The 18,360-nt window shown below is 38.9% G+C and overlaps 1 protein-coding gene across 23 annotated transcripts in view; it reads left to right on the forward strand.

Moving 5' to 3' along the window:
• The window catches only part of MAP4 (microtubule associated protein 4), a 204,113-nt gene that overhangs the window by 65,628 nt on the left and 120,125 nt on the right, over window positions 1-18,360 (forward strand). For all 23 annotated transcript variants that reach the window (XM_038566588.1, XM_038566578.1, XM_038566583.1 and 20 more), the window contains exon 2: window positions 6,148-6,389. In XM_038566588.1, the coding sequence (XP_038422516.1) occupies window positions 6,167-6,389 (223 nt within the window). In that variant the 5' untranslated portion in view covers window positions 6,148-6,166. The remainder of the gene's footprint in view (window positions 1-6,147; window positions 6,390-18,360) is intronic.

An 18,360-nucleotide genomic window follows, 5' to 3' on the forward strand; every position in this document is an offset into this window, starting at 1 on the left:
ATAAATTAAAAGCAGAACACAGACACCAGACAAATAAGGTTCAGCTTGCTATGTAATAGACCTCTGAAAGAACTTCATTAAAACCAATCTGAGGAATAGAGTCCCCATTTAGTAATTGAAAAAAAAATTTTTTTTTTAATAATTGAAAATTTGATAGGCAAACTAAAAAAAAAATCTCATGTTGAATATGAAATCTTTGTGATGCAGGCTGTACCACTAACCATGTCAGATATAAATGGTCTCTGGAACTGGCTGGGATGCTGGGTTTCTTCCAAGCCTTAAGAAGAACAACTTCATTTTGGGCACAGCACTCTTACTAATATCCTGGGATAGAAGCTTAATGCGGCCTCCGAATTCTCTCCATTTACATAGTCATGCAGAAAAAAAAAAAAAAGAAAGAAAGAAAAATATTAGCCACATAGCTTTTTAGTTCTGTATCTTGTCCATAATTCACCCTTACCCCTACTCCTCCCACCAAAATTGAAAGTATCAATCATGGAGAAAATTTAAGTAAGCATTAGTAATGGTCTTCTGCCTTTAAGAATTATTATTAAATGTTTACTTACTAAGTTGGTTATTGGGAACTCACCAGCATTTCCCTTAGATAACCAACTTTATTTTTTTATTTTTTATTTTTTTTGATAACCAACTTTATAAATGAGAATTTTGTTTCTCAACTAGTCCAGCTGACTGTGAAGAAAGTTTCTTCCTTCTACAATTGACAGGAGGCAATATTTTTAAAAGAGCTTGTTTTTGGCTTTGTGTTCCTTCCCTTTCTTTGACCTCCAAGGGCCTCTGGGACCACATGCTCTCTCCCTACCTTGATACCTTATCCAGATCTGCATTGTTCCTGAAATGTTCCGTGTTACTAAATTAGTATTCTCCCTTTTCACACTAAAACCCCAAACTCAGATACTTTCCATGGAATTGATTTCTGGGATTAAGAGGAAAGTTAACTTGATAACTAAATTCACACTAAGATGGAATGATGGACCTTCTGAGATGTATGTCCCCTTATCCCTCTTGAAATTATGAAATAGGATTCTACACTTTTGAAAAGAAAATGCTGGCTACCGCAAATGAATCTTGGTAAAGATTTGGCTAATATGACAGAGTGAAATGAAAATATGACTGTGGTTGTGAAAAGTGTTTCAGTGTGTTGGTGAGAATTAGGCTGTTCTTTTTCATCATGAGTTTTTTTCTCCACTTTAGCTTTTGAAGCAGCACCTTTGAGAGAGGAGGGGCCACAGGGAGGGGAGTAGATAGGGAAGGACAAATGCAGCCACAGGCCATTTGCAGAGTAGATTGCTAATGATAATTTCTCTTGAGACAGAATGAGCACAGTTCTGGAATGAGTGACTACTTGACTGTAGGTAAAACTGACCTAAAATTTTCAAGAAGAATTTTGGGACCTTAAAAAATTGCCTACACTTCTGTGTATTTAAATTAGATATGAACATTAATCTCTATAGACCTAGAAAGTGTTTTATTTTATTTTTATTTTTTTTTAAAGGTTTTATTTGTTTATTCATGAGAGACACAGAGAATGGCAGAGACCTACCCAGAGGCAGAGGGAGATGTAGGCTCCGTGTGGGAGGTCTGATTCGGGACTCAGTCCCAGGACCTGAGCCAGAGATAGACACTCAACCACTGAGCCACCCAGGTACCTGAAAATAGTTGAGTTTAGTAACTAATTCCAGAGTTTGTGATCTAAAGTAAATCATACAACAGAGGAGATGCTTTGTGACTGCATCATATCTTCTTATTTACTCCGTATGAGTCCATGGCTATTAATAGTCAGAGGGTAGTCAAGAGACCAAAATTCTGTTCTCTGCTTCATCATCTTGCCATTTCTTCTTGTCCTCGTTCACAAATTTTCAAAACTCTTCTTACCATGTAGTTTCACTAAAGGCACGTGGTCCGAATGAAAGATCAGCTGTCCAGAGTGCTATGCTCAAAAACTGTGTTCTCTTGGTACCTGGTTAAATAATATGGGACTTATTTTCTGGCAGAGTGGTGTCAAGTCTCCTTTGATGTTAGCCAGAACTGGGTGGAGTTTCTTAAGCTCCAGTCAGATTTGCTCAAGCAGGGCACTGCACAGCGTTGAGTTTGTTTTTAGTCTCTCCCTTTGCCAAAAAGCTTTTGCCTTTTAATAAACCTGAACCCAGTTATATTTGGGAGCACTTGATATGTAAAAGTCACACATGCACATTGAGGATCTACGTGCATCTTGTTTATTTCTAACTTAAGTGATAAATCTAAATTATAAGCAGTTTACAGAATAATCAACCTCAGGAATCATTTAACATACCACTCTAATTTTACAGATTAGGGAACTCAGCCCCTGCCCATGACTCACTGAAAGCTTTAGATTAAACTGGTGCCCAGGGAAGCATAGAAACTTCTGTACCCAGCTTTCTTTCCTTGCCTGCCAGGAACAAATCCTTTTAAAGGTAAAAACTTTATACAAATGAGAAAGGAATAGCATAAATAGATCATTTCTCTTAAGTAGATAGTCCTCATTCACAAGGGTACACATTTGAATCTTCCTGAATATCCAGATTTGAGAATAACGTTGTGTCATATACTTTTGTCCATAAATTACATAACTCAGTGTTTTAAGGTATAACTGAATATTAAGTGACCTTAAATAGTTCCGTAAGTGCGGAATGAAATTCACCCATGAATTCATTAAAATCAATTCTGGAACACTTGCAGAACCAGTTTAACAAACCTGTAGAACACTTACCGAATTTTTTATACTTGTATATATTTTAGAATAGAATAACTATAAAATTGAATTTAATTTATTGAAAACTGGGGCTTTCTGGATCAAAGCCAGTACTTTCATTTTCCATAAGTAGATTGTGTGTGTGTGTGTGTGTGTGTGTGTGTGTTTGTAAATCATACTTCTATTTATATGTAGTAACAAGAAAGGAGTATCTAAACTATGTTAAGATACAGATGCTGGGTGGTTGGCTAAATGTACTCAGAGCCAAATGACCTTCTTGCTTTTCAGCTAATTTTCTATCAGTTACCTTCTTTTTTTTTTTTTTTAAATTTTTATTTATTTATGATAGTCACACAGAGAGAGAGAGGCAAGACACAGGCAGAGGGAGAAGTAGGCTCCATGCACCGGAAGCCCGACGTGGGATTCAATCCTGGATCCCCAGGATCGCGCCCTGGGCCAAAGGCAGGCGCTAAACTGCTGCGCCACCCAGGGATCCCTATTGGTTACCTTCTTAAACTGCATTTAAGCTGCTATTCAAATTCCATGTCAGCCCAGGATGTGGTTTGGGAGGTTGGGGTGGGGGTGAAGAGAGAAAGATTACAGTGGATAAAGAGCTGACCTTTGAGAATACGCACTCACATAAATGAGATTTAAAAGATACTGTCGATTTTGTCTGTATTTTTACCTGTATCCTAAATTAGGAAGTTTGAGTGGATTGCATGAAAAAGGTGTCATAGGTATATATTATGGAAAAAAAATAGAGCTATTGTTAAAGATGGTACAGATGTCCTTTCAAGTGCTCTTTGACCTTGAAACTATTTAATTATAGACATCCTTTATCAATTTTGGTTCATAATAGATTTCTTTCTTTTTTCTTTTTTTAAGATTTTGTTTATTCATGAGAGACATAGAGAGAGGCAGAGACACAGGCAGAGGGAGAAGCAGGCTCCTCGGAGGGAGGCCGATGTGGGACTCTATCCCTGCACCCCAGGATCATGCCTTGAACTGAAGGCAGATGCTTAACTGCTGAGCCACCCAGGCGTCCCCATAATAGATTTCAAATGCTAACTGGTGATAATAGTTATCATAGAAAAGGGAAGACCAGTTGTTTTTTGTAGAACTTATTGACATTAAATTTGTCAGGCTTTTTAAAAAGTTCTTTAATGAGTTCTTTTTCAGCATTTTTCCTGGTAGGATCTGGAGAGACATCATACTTTATATGTAAAGTAGCCTGGGTGGCATATAGAATAGGACTGCCCATCCATATTCATGTGTTGTAAATGGGTTATAAGTGTGCTGCTCTGTACTGAAAACTATGATAGGAACTTATGTGTGGAGACAGAGATGAAGATAGAATGACTGTACTCCTTGGTGTGTTCTTTTTCCTTAGTAAATTTAGCTGGAGAGAGGTAGACAGTGGAGGACAGTTTTAAAGGCGAGACTTTAAAAATGGCTCGAATCACAGTAAATTGTGGCTTTTAAAAATTTGTGTGGAGGGAAGACTGGGTGTATTAGTTGAGATTCTTTGGTTGTAAGCAATAGATTGACTAAATTAGTTAAAAGAAAGATTGAAAGGTTGCTCACTTAGACTCAAGAAAGAAGACAACCAGGGCAACTGAACAGCTGCCATTTGGTGGGTCTTCCATCCAGGATGTAGTTATGAAATATTCCTTTTCCAACCATCCTCTTCCTGGTTATGTGTCCAGCACTACTGGGGTAACTATTGGTATCTATGGGGAGAGATAAGGAAGAATGAATTTCTGGGCAGAAAGAAGCAGTAGCTATCATACTGTGCAGCTAAGGATTTCTTTCTTTTCTTTCTTTTCTTTTTTTTCTTTTCTTTTTTTCTTTCTTTTCTTCTTTCTTTTTATTCATGAGAGAGAGAAGAGAGAGCATGCTGTACAAGCAGGGGGAGGGACAGAGAGAGAGAATCTTCAAGCAGACTCCCTGCGGAACATGGAGGCCAACGTGGGGCTCCATCCCAGGACCTCACGATTTTTTTGCCTGATCCAAAATCAAGAGTGAGACATTCAACCTAATGAGCCACCTGTGCAGCTAAAGATTTCTAGTTGACTTACTTGCCTGGTCAAGAAAGCTCATATGTTTACTTATCTTTATGAGTCTCTCTTAAATTAGACCTTTTGAAAGCAGAGATAGTACCCTGAACACTTTTTTTTAATTTCACCCTGCTATGTATATACTGGGAGCTCAGTTTACTGCAGGCCCTTTGGCATTTTTACTACACTATTTCTGTATTTTCTGGGCTATTCACCTGTAGTTTTGTCTGTAGTAGATTATACTTTTTAACTTCAGATTATGTTTAAACATTGAGAGTCTGATGTTCTGAAGAGATAGTGATGTACATGATCACACAGAGGGGCTGCCACCCCTAGCTAATCAGGGAACATGTCTGTATTTTTCATGCCAACAAGGGCTAGATATAAATTAGTTAACAGAGCTATCCACAAGAGATTTATGAGGAAGTAGTATTTAACCTCAACAAAATAAATCTTTTGTTAGGAAAGGTGACTTCGTTCATCTGATAATAACGTAACCTTTTTTTTTTTTTTAAATGGGAATGTAATGTAATCTCTCCTTTTGTTTATTCTTTTAAGAATTATTCTGGGACATGATTTGGAAATGAGGATACATGGAATAGTTGATAAGTTTATAAGACTTGATCAAAAGATGTGATTTGAGGGACGCCTTGGTGGCTCAACAATTGAGCGTCTGCCATCAGCCCAGGGCATGACCCTGGAGTCCTGGGATTGAGTCCCGCATCGGGCTCCCTGCACGGAGCCTGCTTCTCTCTCTGTCTGTGTCTCTTCCTCTCTCTCTCTCTGTGTCTGTCATGAATAAATAAATAAAATCTTAAAAAACAAAAAAAACCTGATTGAGTCTTACTGGCTATAACTTTGGATAAGTTAACTTTTTTTTTTTATATATATTTAACATTTTTTTATTGGAGCACTTGGGTGACTCAGCAGTTGAGTGGCTGCCTTTGGCTTAGGTCATGATCCCAGGGTCCTGGGATCAAGGTTCACATCAGGCTTCCTGTGGGGAGCCTACTTCTCTCCTTCTGCCTGGGTCTCTACCTCTCTTTCTGTGTGTCTCTCATGAATAAAAAAAAAAAAAATTTAAATTAAACTTTTTTTTTTTTTAATTAATGAAAAGGGCATAATGTCATTTGCTCTGTTTACTTCCCAGAGATGTTAGAAATAGAGTGTTTACTTCGGGTGAGACTGTTAACTGTGCTTTAAGTTTCTAATCTGTGAAATGAGGGAGCCTTTTCTAGTGCTCAAGTTTTAGATTTTATTTCTTTTTGTTTATTGTTTAGAACAACTGAAAAAAGTTTCTAGGAATGTTTCCTTTTGCACAGTGCTCATCTTATGAAACATTTCTCCCCCCCTCACTAGGCAGTTGCAGTGGTGCAAAATGGCTGACCTCAGTCTTGCGGACGCATTAACAGAGCCACCTCCAGAGATTGAGGAAGAGATAAAACGGGACTTTATTGCCACACTGGAGGCAGAGGCCTTTGATGATGTTGTGGGAGAAACTGTTGGAAAAACAGACTATATTCCTCTCCTGGATGTTGATGAGAAAACTGGGAATTCAGACTCAAAGAAAAAACCATGCTCAGATCCTAGCCAGGTTGAAGGTAAGTAGTTAAGCTAAACTACCGAGAAACCAGATTAGAGATTATGTTTTGGTTCATAATCTTAGAAACCTTGAGGAAACTGAGTTGAGTTCAGTCACTTTATCCAAATTTTGTTAGAAACCAAAGACGTAGGTTCATTACCCTTAGTTGAGTTTGTGTTTATGACACTGTAGATTACTTTCAATCTAAAGGTTTCTTCTGTAAAGTCTCAACTATTGTATAATCTGCCTAATTTCCTGAATTTAAACTGCCTGTTGTGCCTTTACTTTGAAAGTAGCTTTGTAAAAAATCAGGTATATAAAATTCTGTGTTTATATTCAAGACTGAATTTGGAATGGAATCAGATACCACTTGTTGTCTTTGGGAATAATTCCAGGTCAGGATTAAACCATGGATTAAATCCTTTAAAAGAACTTTACTGCTTTTATATATTGCTGGATCAGATTTGCTGTTTGTTTGAGGATTTTTGCATTTATATTCATGTGGGATATTGGTCTGTAGTTTTCTTGTGATTGATGCCTTTGTTTGGTTTTAGAATTTAGGTCATGCTAGCATCCTAAAATGAGTTGGGAAATGTTCCCTCCTATTCTGTTTTCTAGCATAGTTAATGTAGAATTGATGTTTTTGTCTTTAATGTTGGATAGACTTGGTCAGTGAAGCCACCTGGGCCTAGAATTTTCTTGGTCAGGTTTTTTTTTTTAAAGATTTATTTATTTATTCATGAGAGACACACAGAGGCTGAGACATAGGCAGAGGGAGCAGCAGGCTCCTCACAGGGAGCCCGATGTGGGACTGGATCCCAGATCCTGGGATCACATTCTGAGCCGAAGGCAGATGAGCCACCCAGGTGTCCCAGGTGTTTTTGTTTTTGTTTTTGTTTTGTTTTGTTTTTTTAATAGGAATTCACTTCCTTTTAGAGATACAGAACTATTCAGGTTATTTATTTCTTCTCAAGTTAGCTTTGGTAGTTGTATCTTTCAGGGAATTGGCACATTTCCTCTTAGTTGTCAAATTGATGGAGATAAAATACTATTACCTGATTCCTTTAAAGTCAGTAGGATATGTTGTTAATGCCCCTTCTTTCATTCATTATCTTGGTAATTGTGTCATCTTTTTTCTTGATGAATCTGGATAGAGGATTATCAATTGCTGATGTTTTTAAAGATCTAGCTTTGGATTTCATAGATTCTTCTTATTTTTTTTTTTTTTTTCCTTTAAAGATTTTATTTATTCATGAGAGACACACAGAGAGAGAAGCAGAGACCTAGGCAGAGGGAGAGGCAGCCTCCATGCTGGGAGCCCCATGTGGGACTTGATCCAGGAACTCTGGGATCACGCCCTGAGCCAAAATCAGATGCTCAACTGCTGAGCCACTCAGGCATCTCTCTTATTTTTCTGTTTTAAATTTCTGCTCACATCTTTATTTTTTTTATTTATTTATTTTTTTATAATTACGTTTTTTTGTTTTTTGTTTTTTTTTTTTTTAATTTTTATTTATTTATGATAGTCACAGAGAGAGAGAGAGAGAGAGAGGCAGAGACACAGGCAGAGGGAGAAGCAGGCTCCATGCACCGGGAGCCCGATGTGGGATTCGATCCCGGGTCTCCAGGATCGCGCCCTGGGCCAAAGGCAGGCGCCAAACCGCTGCGCCACCCAGGGATCCCCATCTGCTCACATCTTTAATATTTCCTTCCTTCTGCTTGCTTTGAGTTGATTTGCTGTTTTCTGATTTTTTTTTTTTTCTGATTTTTTAAGGTGACAGCTTAGATCATTGATTTGAAACATTTTGTCTTTTCATAATTGACACAAAATATATTAGTTTTAGTTGTACAACATGACTTCCTGTTTTATATCTTGTGAGATAACCACCACAGTAAGTCTAATGAATATCTATCACCACACGTATTTAAAAATTTTTTTCTTTGTGATGAGAACTTTTTAAGATCTACTCAGCAATTTTCAACTATACACTATTTTTTTTTTTTAAAGATTTTATTTATTTATTCATGATAGTCACACAGAGAGAGAGAGAGAGAGAGAGAGAGGCAGAGACACAGGCAGAGGGAGAAGCAGGCTCCATGCAGGGAGCCCGACGTGGGATTCGATCCCGAGTCTCCAGGATCGCGCCCTGGGCCAAAGGCAGGCGCCAAACCGCTGCGCCACCCAGGGATCCCTATACAATATTGTTTTTTTTTTTTTTTTTTTTTTTTAATTTTTATTTATTTATGATAGTCACAGAGAGAGAGAGAGAGAGGCAGAGACACAGGCAGAGGGAGAAGCAGGCTCCATGCAGGGAGCCCGACGTGGGATTCGATCCCGAGTCTCCAGGATCGCGCCCTGGGCCAAAGGCAGGCGCCAAACCGCTGCGCCACCCAGGGATCCCTATACAATATTGTTTTTTTTTTTTTTTTTTTTTTTTTTTTTATTTTTATTTATTTATGATAGTCACAGAGAGAGAGAGAGAGAGGCAGAGACATAGGCAGAGGGAAAAGCAGGCTCCATGCACCGGGAGCCTGATGTGGGATTCGATCCCGGGTCTCCAGGATCGCGCCCTGGGCCAAAGGCAGGCGCCAAACCGCTGCGCCACCCAGGGATCCCCTTATACAATATTGTTAACTGTAGTTGCCATGCTGTTTCATCCTCAGGATTTACTTACATTTTATACCTGGAAATTTGTACCTTTTGTCCACCTTCACCCATTTTGCCCACTCACCACCTCTTCTCTGGCAGTTACTTGAAATACGGTTTTATTTTATTTTTTTATTTTTATTTTTTAAAGATTTACTTATTTATTCATTCAGAGAGAGCAAAGAGAGAGGCAGAGACAGACAGAGGGAGAAGCAGGCTCCATGCAGGAAGTCCGATGTGGGACTCGATCCTGGGTCTCCAGGATCACACCCCAGGCTGCAGGTGGCGCTAAACTGCTGCACCACCGGGGCTGCCCTTGAAATAAGGTTTTAATGTTAACAAATTTCCCTCTAATCATGGTATTATAGTGTGTCCCATAGATTTTGGTATGTTATGTTTATAATGCTTACTCAGTTCAAAATGTTTTCTAATTTCCCTTCTGAATCCCTTTTGAGCCATGGGTTATTGAGAAATATGTTAATATCTCAAAATTGGGAGATTTTCCCAGGTATCTTACTATAATTGATTTTTAGTTTAATTCTGTTGTGGTCAAAAGACATCCTATGAAATTTCTGTTCATTTCCGATTGTCATGTTTTACTTTATATCCAGAATATATGGCCTCTCATGGTCAGTGTTCTGTGAGTACCTGAAATAATATGATGGTGTTACTGTGTGGAGTGCTCTTTTTATGTCAGTTGGGTCTAGTTGGTAGTGTTGTTTAGGTTTTCTGTATCCTTACTGACTTTATATCTACTTGTAATAGATTTCTGAGAGGGAGAGATGAGGTCTCCACAGAATTTTGTGGATTTGTTTCTTTTGAAACCTTTGTATTCTCCTAATTTTTATTTTATTTTCTAAAGATTTTGTTTATTTATTCATGAGAGACACACACAGGGAGAGAGGCAGAGACACAGGCAGAAGAAGAAGCAGGCTCCATGCAAGGAACCCAACATGGGACTCGATCCTGGGACTCCAGGATCACGCCCTGGGCTAAAGGCAGGCACTAAACCACTGAGCCACACAGGGTTCCCCTCTCCCAATTTTTATTTCATGTATTTTGAAGATCTGTTGTCATACAGGATTATATTAGTTTCAGGTGTACAATATAGTGATTCAGCACTTCCGTATATTACTTGGTGCCCATCAAGATAAATATACTCTTAATCCCCTTCACCCATGATTGTTATGTCTTCTTCATAAATTGACCCTCTTATCATTGTGTAGTATCTCATTATTTTTGGTAATATTGTTTGTTCTGAAGTCTCATTTTTGTCCTGTTAATATAGCTATTGCGGATTCCTTTTATTTTTTTTTTTGTTTTTTAAAAGATTTTATTTATTTATTCATGATGGGGGCGCGGGGCAGAGACACAGGCAGAGGGAGAAGCAGGCTACATGCAGGAAGCCCGATGCAGGGTCTGATCCCGGGACTCCCTGCAGGGAGTCTGCTGTGGGACTCAATCCTGGACCTGGGATCATGCCCTGAGCCAAAGGCAGGCGCTCAACCACTGAACCACCCAGGCCTCCCTGACATGGTATATCTGTCTGCATCCTTTTACTTTCAGTGCATTTCTTTATTAAGAAAAAGGGATTTCTTGCAGACACAATATAGAAGGGTCTTGCTTTTCTGTCCAATATGAAGGTCTCTGTCTTTTTTTGGTATTTTAGACTCTATTTAATGCGATTATTCATATCGTTGGATTTAAATCTGTCATTTTGCTAGTTGCTTTCTGTTTCTTCCATCTGTTCATTTTATTTTTCCTTCTCTATCACAAAGGTTTTGGATTGAGTATTTTATGATTTTGTTTTTAACTTCAATATTGACTTATTATATATATTTCTTTTAAAATTTATTTTATATTTGAGGTGACTGTGGTGGCTCAGTCAGTTGGGCATCTGATTCTTGGTTTCCAGTTGGGTCATGATCTTAGGGTTATGGGATTGGGCCTGCATGGTGCTCTGCACTGGACATGGAGTCTACTTGGGATTCTCTCCCTCTCTCTCCCCCTTTGCCCCTCCCCTTGCTCATGTTTTCTCTCTCTCTCTTTCTCTCTAAATAAATGAATGAGTAAAAGTCTTTAGATAAATAAAATTTGTTTTATATTTGACTTACTGTTTACAGTGTATATCTTTAATTTCTTCCAATTTGTCTAATTTTACATATATTAGTAACCTACATTGTCACTCTTTTTGCTTTAGACTGTTATCTTTTAGATTAAAAATATGAGAAATAACCATTTACAGTTACTCCCATTTTTATCATCTTGGTCATCCTGTTTCCTTGTATAGACCCAGGTTTCTGTCTAGCACCATACTCCTAATGACTGAAAGAATTCTTTTAACATCTTTTTAAAGAGTTTTATTTATTTATTTGACAGAGCAAGTGCATGAGCAAGGAGGGGGGCAGAGGGAGAGAGAGAGAGAAGCAGACTCCCTGCTGAGCAGGGAGCCCAACACAGCACTGGATCCCAGGATCCTGAGATCATGACCTGAGCCAAAGGCAAACTGAGCCACCCAGGCACCCATCTTTTAACATTTCTTATAGCACAGGTCTTTTAGCAATGAATTATTTCAGGTTTGGTTTATGAAAAACAAGCATTCAGTTTTGGAAGATACCTTTCCAAGGTGTTTATTCTTTGTGACTTTTTCTCTTTTATTTAGGAATATTAGTCTTCCTAGTTGGATAGTTTGTGATAAGTCTGTTATAATCTTGATCTTTGTGCCTGTTTTCCCCTGTGGTTGCCTCCAGGATTTTATCTTTATCTTTGGGTTTTGCATTTGGAATATGCTGTGTTTAGGTGGTATCTTGGTATTTGTACTGCTTGGGGTTCTGTGAGCTTGATCCATGCTTTGATGTGGTTCATGAAGTTTGGAAATTTTTGGATTGTTATCTTTTAAAAATATTTCTTTGCCTCATTCTTTCTCTTTTCTCTGGGATTCCAATGACATTTTTATTAGATTTTTGGGTATTGCTTCACAGCTCTTGGATGCTCTTTTTTGTTTGTTTGTTTGTTTTGTTTTTTTCCTTCTTTTTGTTTCCTGTGTTTCATTTGGGCAGGTTCTTTGACCTATTTTCAAGTTCTCGGATATTTTCCCCCTGGTTCCATTAAATCTAATGTGGAGCCCTCAGTGGCATTCTTCAGTATCTTTTCTGGTTTTAATCTCTAGCATTTCTATTTGACTCTTATAGTTTCTTCTATTTGACTCTGTTGAGGCTCCCCATCTGTTCTTGCGTATTTTGAGTTTTTTCCACCGTAGACTTGAACAGTATTCATAATTATTTTAAATCTCTTGTCTGGTAAATCTGAACATCTGGGTAGTTTCTCAGTCTGATTGTTTTGTCTCTTGACAGTATTTTGGGGGGCACTTTTTGCATCTCTTAATTTTTGAGTGAATGTGGAACTTCACATGTAAAACAGTAGTGACTGAAATAATAAATATTTATGCCTGGAAGTGGGCATGTCTTCTCTCTTATTAGGTAATTAATGTAAAGGGTTGAGTCAGTTTAGGCTAGGGCTGAGCTAGTTTCAGCTTTGTGGTTACTGTCTCAGTGCGGCACTGGCTTCAAATTCCTGTATTCCTTGTGCGTAGAGTGGGGCGGGGGGGGGGGGGGGTGAGTGCCGGAGGGTTTCTCTCAGTGTTTTTGCTCCACCCTTAGCTTTTGGTCTCCTTGTGCACCTGTGCCCCCGAAGGATGTTTGTTTCTATGTGTGCTGGCCCCTCCCTTATCAGAAAGTGCTAGCCTGGAAGTAGATGGGAGTTTTGTTATCTTTGGTTTTTGGTCCTGGTTTAGGCTTAATTCTATGTGCATGGTTGAGTCTTTCTCAGTAATATCCCTCTTACAGTGGTAGGGTCTTCTGATGGTATCCTGCAGGATTCTGGGTAGGACTTCCTGCTCCTCTCCTAGGGTAAGAGAATATGTATTTTTACTATTTAAATTCAATTAACTAACATAAGTACATACTTAGTTTCAGATGTAGTGTTCAGTGACTTATCAATTGCATAAGTCATCAGTGCTCATCACATCACATGCCCAGTTAACTCATCCCCCCCCCCCAAAAAAAAGGCAAAGGAGGATTTCTTCTTCTTCTTCCTTCATCTTCCTACTTCTTCATTTTATTTATTTATTCATGAGAGACAGAGAGAGAGAGAGAGAGAGAGAGAGGCAGAGACATAGGCAGAGGGAGAAGCAGGCTCCATGCAGGGAGCCCCACGTGGGATTCGATCCTGGGTCTCCAGGATCGCGCCCTGGGCCAAAGGCCAGCGCCAAACTGCTGTGCCACCCAGGGATCCCTCTGCTTACAGTCTTGTGAGCATCTGGTAAACATCTGTGCAGACAGACCTGCAAGTGGGTGTGAACTCCCCTTGTGTCTGTGGATGCTAGGGACTCTATACTCTCATACAACTCTTCTACTTAGCCTTTAGCCTGTCATTAAACTTTTTCTTTGAATTCTTCTTAACTGCTAGTGTTACACCCTGCATCTCTCCCTCACATGCTCTGACCCAGGAGAGCCAGCGCTTACCTCCATCTAGAGGGCCATGTCTTGCTTTGGATTTCATTTTCTGTTTTCCTTTAGCTATGCATTGCTTCCACCACCTGGGACTCAACTTAGGTGGGTGAGGATAATGACGTGGCATCAGTAGATTTTATTATGCTTCATCTTAGGTTACATGATTTGTGTATCATTAACAACCTCAGAAGAGGAAAGTTTTTTGGAAACTATTTTGCTTATAAAAACTATTAAATTTTCTCTGATATTTTTAATAATGTGAATTACCTGTAATTAAGTACTATAAATAAAAAGTTCATTAATTCAGGGAGATTACTCTAGAAATTGGTAACAGTGGTTACTTCAGAAAGAAGTAGCTGGCTGGAGTATAGGGGTGGGAGGGAGCCTTATTTTTACTGTATTTCGTTTTGGATCAGTGAGTTCTGTACACATACATTTGTTTATTAGCCTGTTAAAAAGGAATATAAAATTTATAATTACAGTAGAACTACATTATAAGTTTCTAATTTTTTTTATATCACCTTATTTGTAGAAGGTTTGGTTAAGAGTAAGTCAGAGAGGGGTGCCTAGGTGGCTCAGCTGGTTAAACATCTGCATTGGCTCAGGTCGTAATCTCAGAGTCCTGAGATAGATGCAGCCCTGCATTGAGGGAGTCTACTTCTCCCTCTGCCTGCAGCTAGCTCCCCCTGTTTGTTCTCACTCTCTATCTGTGTCAAATAAAAAATAAAGTCTTTAAAAAAAGGGTAAGTCAGAGAAGGAGAGGTGGCTGGAGACAATGAAGAAGAAAGGAAAAGAATTTTTTTATTTGGTCTTGCGGAGATCTAAGGCAGTGAGTGAGCTTTCATTGAACTCAGGGGCTTCGCTATGGTGATCTAATTTTTATACATTAATAGACTGATGGATTTTGCCCAAATGATAAGTTTGTGTTTTGCTTGGAGAATGTTCTAAATAAGATGTTTTTTCTTCTGAATGCTTCTTCAGAAGTGATGGAAGGGCCCTAGACGTCATTATTTTCATGTTTTACTGTATATATCCAACTTTAAGTTTGGTTTTGTTACTGGATGAGATTCAGTAAGTTATCCCTGGAGCTCTGGATGTGATTTTACAGCAGGCTCACTGAAGTCAGCCAGTGAAAATTTATCAACCACATTCCTGCATCTATGATAGAAAGGGCAGTTGAATGGATTACATTTAATAGAACTCTTTGGATAGTGATGTTTCTATTTCTTTTAACTCTCACATGCCCACCCTAATTGCCCTCAACCTAAAAATAAGGGGTAAGCAAGCAGGGTGCTTTTATGACACTTATCAGAGTAGGAAAAGTTGCTTTCCCCGCCACCCCAAGGTACAGTTTTCCTGCCCCAGATCTGGAAATGATTTCTCAAAGCCTCCCTCCACTTCACAGCACGGGTGCTAAGGATCCTTGTTGCTACTGGATCTGTCATTGTTTTTAGGCCTTTTTGTGGATACACTCTACTTTTTTCCATTTTACCCCATCCAGTTTTGTTTCTGTATTTTTATCTTCTTATTGCCCCTGTAAAACATCTAAATATCCAAATACCTGGAAATAAAACTGGTGTCATACTACTTCTAAAATGTCACCCTGGGAAACCGTTCTCAAAATACTTTTTCAGGATGTATGTATTTTTTTTTTCATCTTCAGAAATGTTATCTTCCCAATCATTGTTTATTATCAGCTCTATATGGCTCTGTTGTCAAGGTCAGAGAGACAAAAGATGCCTTTCTCTTATATGTGAATAACAAAACAATAATATTTTTGTGACTTTTGTTCATCCAAAACATTGTTCTAGATGTTTGATGAGCATCTAGCACATTTTTGACCCTTAGACACAAATAGTTGGCAAATTTGTGAATAAGTCACTTAATTTTTCTGAATTCTGTGCCTAGATAGTTCTATTTGTGGGAGTGAGAGAATCCCTTCTCCCCAGCATTTCAGAAGGTTTTCAGGGCTAAGAACTGGCTTCTATAAAATGTTTTAACATAGGACAGTGGTTCTCAAAGTGTGGTTCTTGGACCAGCAGTATCCTATCACTAGGGCCCACATGGAATTAAAAACTGGGTATGGAGCTCAGCAGCCTGTGTTTTAAAAGCCCTTGCAGGTGACTTTGATGCACCCAAGATTGAAAAACATTGGTCCAAGGGACTAAGTAAGTCCTCGAAATTATGATAACTAGATACTGCAGTTTCTTGTTTGGTTGGTTGGCCTTCTATCACAGAGCATCGCAGCCAACTTTATTGGCCACCAGAGGGCAGTGTTGGAACAGGCTTGACTTTTTCACAATAAGGTGCCCTTGCACTGAGATAATGCTGAACCCCCCCAGGCCCCCGCATTTTGCCCAAAGTGACTCACTGTGTCCTGTGTCTGTCTTCCTCACAGCACACATGCCCTCTCAGCTTCTTGCTACTAATCTTTTCTGCCAAATTGGCTTACCAGCTCTGGGACTCTGAAATCACTTGTAAGAGAAGAGATTTTAAAACAGTAAATTTGAATATTTATATTTCTCAGAGCGTGTGATTAAGTTTAAAAAATTTGTAGTGCTTTCAGTGCTATAGGTGTTTAGCTGAGAAAGTTCTCATTTCATGAGATAGGTGTTCCTCTAGAGGAATTAGTCAGTGAAAGAAGGCAGTGTAGTATCTTTTGAATTAGGGTGTAGGCAGTAATGCACAGTGAGCCTCTTTCCTACTCTAAAACCTAATTGTTGGGCAGCCTGGGTAGTTCAGCAGTTTAGCGCCACCTTTGGCCCAGGGCATGATCCTGGAGACCTAGGATCGAGTCCCACGTGGGGCTCCCTGCGTGGAGGAGGCCGCTTCTCCCTCTGCCTGCGTTTCTACCTCTCTGTCTCTCTGTTTCTCATGAGTAAATAAATAAAATCTTTTAAAAAATAAATAAATAAAATAAAACCTAATTGTTGGGGCGCCTGATGGTGCAGTCAGTTGAGCATCCAACTCTTGGTATAGGCTCAGCTCAAGATCTTGGTTGAGCTCGCAGCTCAGCACAGTCTGCTTGAGACTCTCCCTCTGCCCCTCCCACTCTTTTTTCTCTCTCTGAAATTAGTAAATCTTTTTTAAAAATTTAAAAAATAGGGGCCGTCCAGGTGTCTCCTGGGGGCGGGGGGGGAGGCGGGGGGGGATAAAAAATTTTTTTAAAAATAAAACTTACTGTTTTTATGTTATAATGTTTGTTTTAATTCTCTCCTGGGCTTGGATTTTTTTTTTTTTTAAGACTGTTAGGTGTTATGTCAAATCTTAGTCTCTGTTTTATCTTCTGACTTCCTTGTTTTGCTTTTATTTTATTCTAGTAAGTTGCTTATTTCTTAGACTTACAATTATTACTTAGTCTACTAATGTCACTTAAGCTAGATTTTTATATAAGGCAAAAGCAAATTAATTTCAGTGGTCTCCCAAAGTTAAAGATTTAGTAGTGATCAATGTATAGTTAATGTATAGTTAGTCTATAGGTTGATCAATCTATAGTTGAACAATCTGTAATCAGTGACAGTGAGAATAATATGGTTTTTAAGGTTTACTTAACACTATGTAATTGGCAAGAGTACTGCCTCCAGTATTACTAGATTTAGTCCTCATGATAACCGTGGAAGGTAGATATTATCCCATTTTCCAGGGGAGGCTGTGAAGGAAAAGCACGAGGGAGTTGCATTTGATCATTTGGTTAATAGTGACAGACCACAACTGAACCTAAATCTCCTGATTTTAAACCCTGTGTTATTTCTGTGAAACCATTCCATCTTCATGGATGCATACTTTCTGCTTAATTTAATGTCCTACCGATGCTGTTTTTCAAAACCAAAGATTCACTTAACTCACAAGGCTAAATTATTAGACATGTAAGTACTGTTTTCAAGAAATGTAAATGACAGTCTTACTTCATTTGTTTAAAAACTTGAACTTTGAGGGATCCCTGGGTGGCGCAGCGGTTTGGCGCCTGCCTTTGGCCCAGGGCGCGATCCTGGAGACCCGGGATCGAGTCCCACGTCGGGCTCCCGGTGCATGGAGCCTGCTTCTCCCTCTGCCTGTGTCTCTGCCTCTCTCTCTATCTCTGTGACTATCATAAATAAATTTAAAAAAATTAAAAAAAAATAAAAAAAAATTTAAAAAAAAATTAAAAACTTGAACTTTGAACCTGAGCAGTCTCCTATGAATTCATATGAATTTGTGAAGTTTTCCACTTTCCTAGATAACTCTTTCACATCTTCTTTCTGTTCCAACCTCCAGCACTTGTTCTCCTGTTCATATTCTCAGCCAAAGACTTTTACAACAAAGAACCAATAGACTCAGTCAGAAGAAAAATCCTTGCATGGTATCCCTGCTACGTCTTCTACATATCTACCTTCTCCTGTGCTCTTTACTCTGCTCTTAACACTTGTTACAGGTGAACTGTGCTGTCACTCAGGGTGCTGCTACAGCAGTTATCTCTTCTCTCTCTCATCAGTTGTGTTGTTTCAGCCGGGTTATTCATCAGCACCAAACATACTGTAATTTTTCCTTAAATAAAAAAATCCTGTCTCAATTGGCTGTCTAGCTCATTTACTACTTTTTTTCCTGTTCCTTTGAAAAAGATGCCTCTACTACCTGTCCAGTTCTTTTCCTCTTGTTCTGTCTTGAACCCCCTCCTGTCCTGCAGTAGCCCATGCCATACCATCCAAACTGCTCCTTGTACATTTTGGAGCATGAATCCTGGATGGCCCTAAGGTTTTAGCATGAGCAACTGAAAGGAAGAGATTGCCATATTTAAAATTGGGAAGGCTCTAGAAAGAGTAGCTTTTGAGGGGAATATAAGAAATTCTGGTAAT

The sequence above is a fragment of the Canis lupus genome, chromosome 20, assembly GCF_011100685.1.
Source record: "Canis lupus familiaris isolate Mischka breed German Shepherd chromosome 20, alternate assembly UU_Cfam_GSD_1.0, whole genome shotgun sequence".
In the NCBI taxonomy this organism is placed as follows: domain Eukaryota; kingdom Metazoa; phylum Chordata; class Mammalia; order Carnivora; family Canidae; genus Canis; species Canis lupus.